The 1,349-nt window shown below is 57.1% G+C and overlaps 1 protein-coding gene across 1 annotated transcript in view; it reads left to right on the plus strand.

The window, feature by feature from the left end:
* The first annotated feature begins 889 nt into the window (after positions 1–889).
* Positions 890–1,349, plus strand: part of TBC1D10C (TBC1 domain family, member 10C) — an 8,293-nt gene continuing 7,833 nt past the window's right edge. The window contains exons 1-2 of the mRNA XM_005864481.2: positions 890–929; positions 1,158–1,320. Coding sequence (XP_005864543.1) covers positions 1,184–1,320 — 137 coding nt within the window. The 5' untranslated portion in view covers positions 890–929; positions 1,158–1,183. The remainder of the gene's footprint in view (positions 930–1,157; positions 1,321–1,349) is intronic.

The raw sequence follows: 1,349 nt of genomic DNA on the forward strand, positions 1-1,349 counted from the left end.
TTGAGGCTGGTTCCGCCCCTGCTCGGCATCACCCAGCCCCTTTCAGAGGCTCTGCGGCCGGAAGTACCTTGGAAGTTGTTTTTCTCTCTCAGGACCTGAGCAGTCCTTCCCACCTGGTGTGAGCGCGTTGGTAATTGTTTCCCAGACACTGTGGACTCAGTCCTTCAAGTGCAGAAAAGGGAACTGAGGCTCGGAGACAGCAAGGGGCTGGTCACGTTCACGGAGGACCTGTCTCCTGAGTCTCTGTGGCCCTCCAGGCGGCTGACCAGGACTCCGAGCCCGTTTGGGGCCCCACTGTCTGTGGTGCAACCTAAATTAATATTTATTTATGAGCCCCATCATTGCCTATTGTGTAGCATAATCATGCTGCATGTGTGCACGTCTGGCCCGGCCATCATAGCTCAGTGGTTCAGCGTCCACCTATGAACCAGGACATCACAGTTCCATTCCGAGTCAGGGCACAGGCCTGGCTTGTGGGCTCGATCCCCAGTGTGGGGCGTGCAGGAGGCAGCCGGTCAATGATTCTCTCACCATTGATGTTTCTCTCTCTCTCTCCCTTCCTCTCTGAAATCGATAAAAAAAATACATATTTTTAAAAGTATTACTTTGTAAAGAGCAAATATTAAATAAACCATAATTCTCACTGGCTCACTGAATTGAGTGTTTTACATGCTCGTCTCCTCAAAACTAGAGGACGCCTGGTCTCTCTACCTCTGGCAACCCTGGCCCCATCACAGCCAGCACAGGAACCCATGCCTGCCCAAAGGGTAGAGGGAGGAGCTGATGGCCCAGGGACACTGGGGTAGGCAGGAAGAGCCTCAGAGAGGAAGGGGTGACCCCCCCACACACTTTGGGGAGGGGCCCCCAGTGAGTTGCTGAAGCTGTGGCTGAGGAGGAAGTGAGAGGAGGAGGTGAGGTGCAGCAGGAAGGTAAGCTGGGCTGGGCCTGGGGCTGGGTCTCTGTGCAGAGGCCTGGCTTTGCTGCCACTTCAGGGCCCACCCCTCCAGAAGAGGGGCTAGAGGGGCTTGGTGAGAGACCCTGAAACCTCCTCCCTACACTCGCAGCCAGGTTCTGCGGCTGAGGACTGGCTGCCTGGGAGCCCAGGCCCAGACTGGCCAGGAGCTGCCTCTCACGCTCGCTTTCCCCGCATCTTGCAGCTGTTACATTGCGGGTCTGCGACAGCATGGCCCAGTCCCTGGGTGAGGACCTGGTGCAGGATGATTCCAGCTCTTTGGGTTCTGACTCAGAGCTGAGTGGCCCAGGCCCATATCGCCAGGCTGACCGCTATGGCTTCATTGGGGGCAGCTCAGCAGAGCCAGGGTAAGTGGGGAAGGAAGTGGGGGGTGGGG

The sequence above is a fragment of the Myotis brandtii genome, unplaced genomic scaffold (genome assembly GCF_000412655.1).
Source record: "Myotis brandtii unplaced genomic scaffold, ASM41265v1 scaffold187, whole genome shotgun sequence".
Lineage (NCBI taxonomy): Eukaryota > Metazoa > Chordata > Mammalia > Chiroptera > Vespertilionidae > Myotis > Myotis brandtii.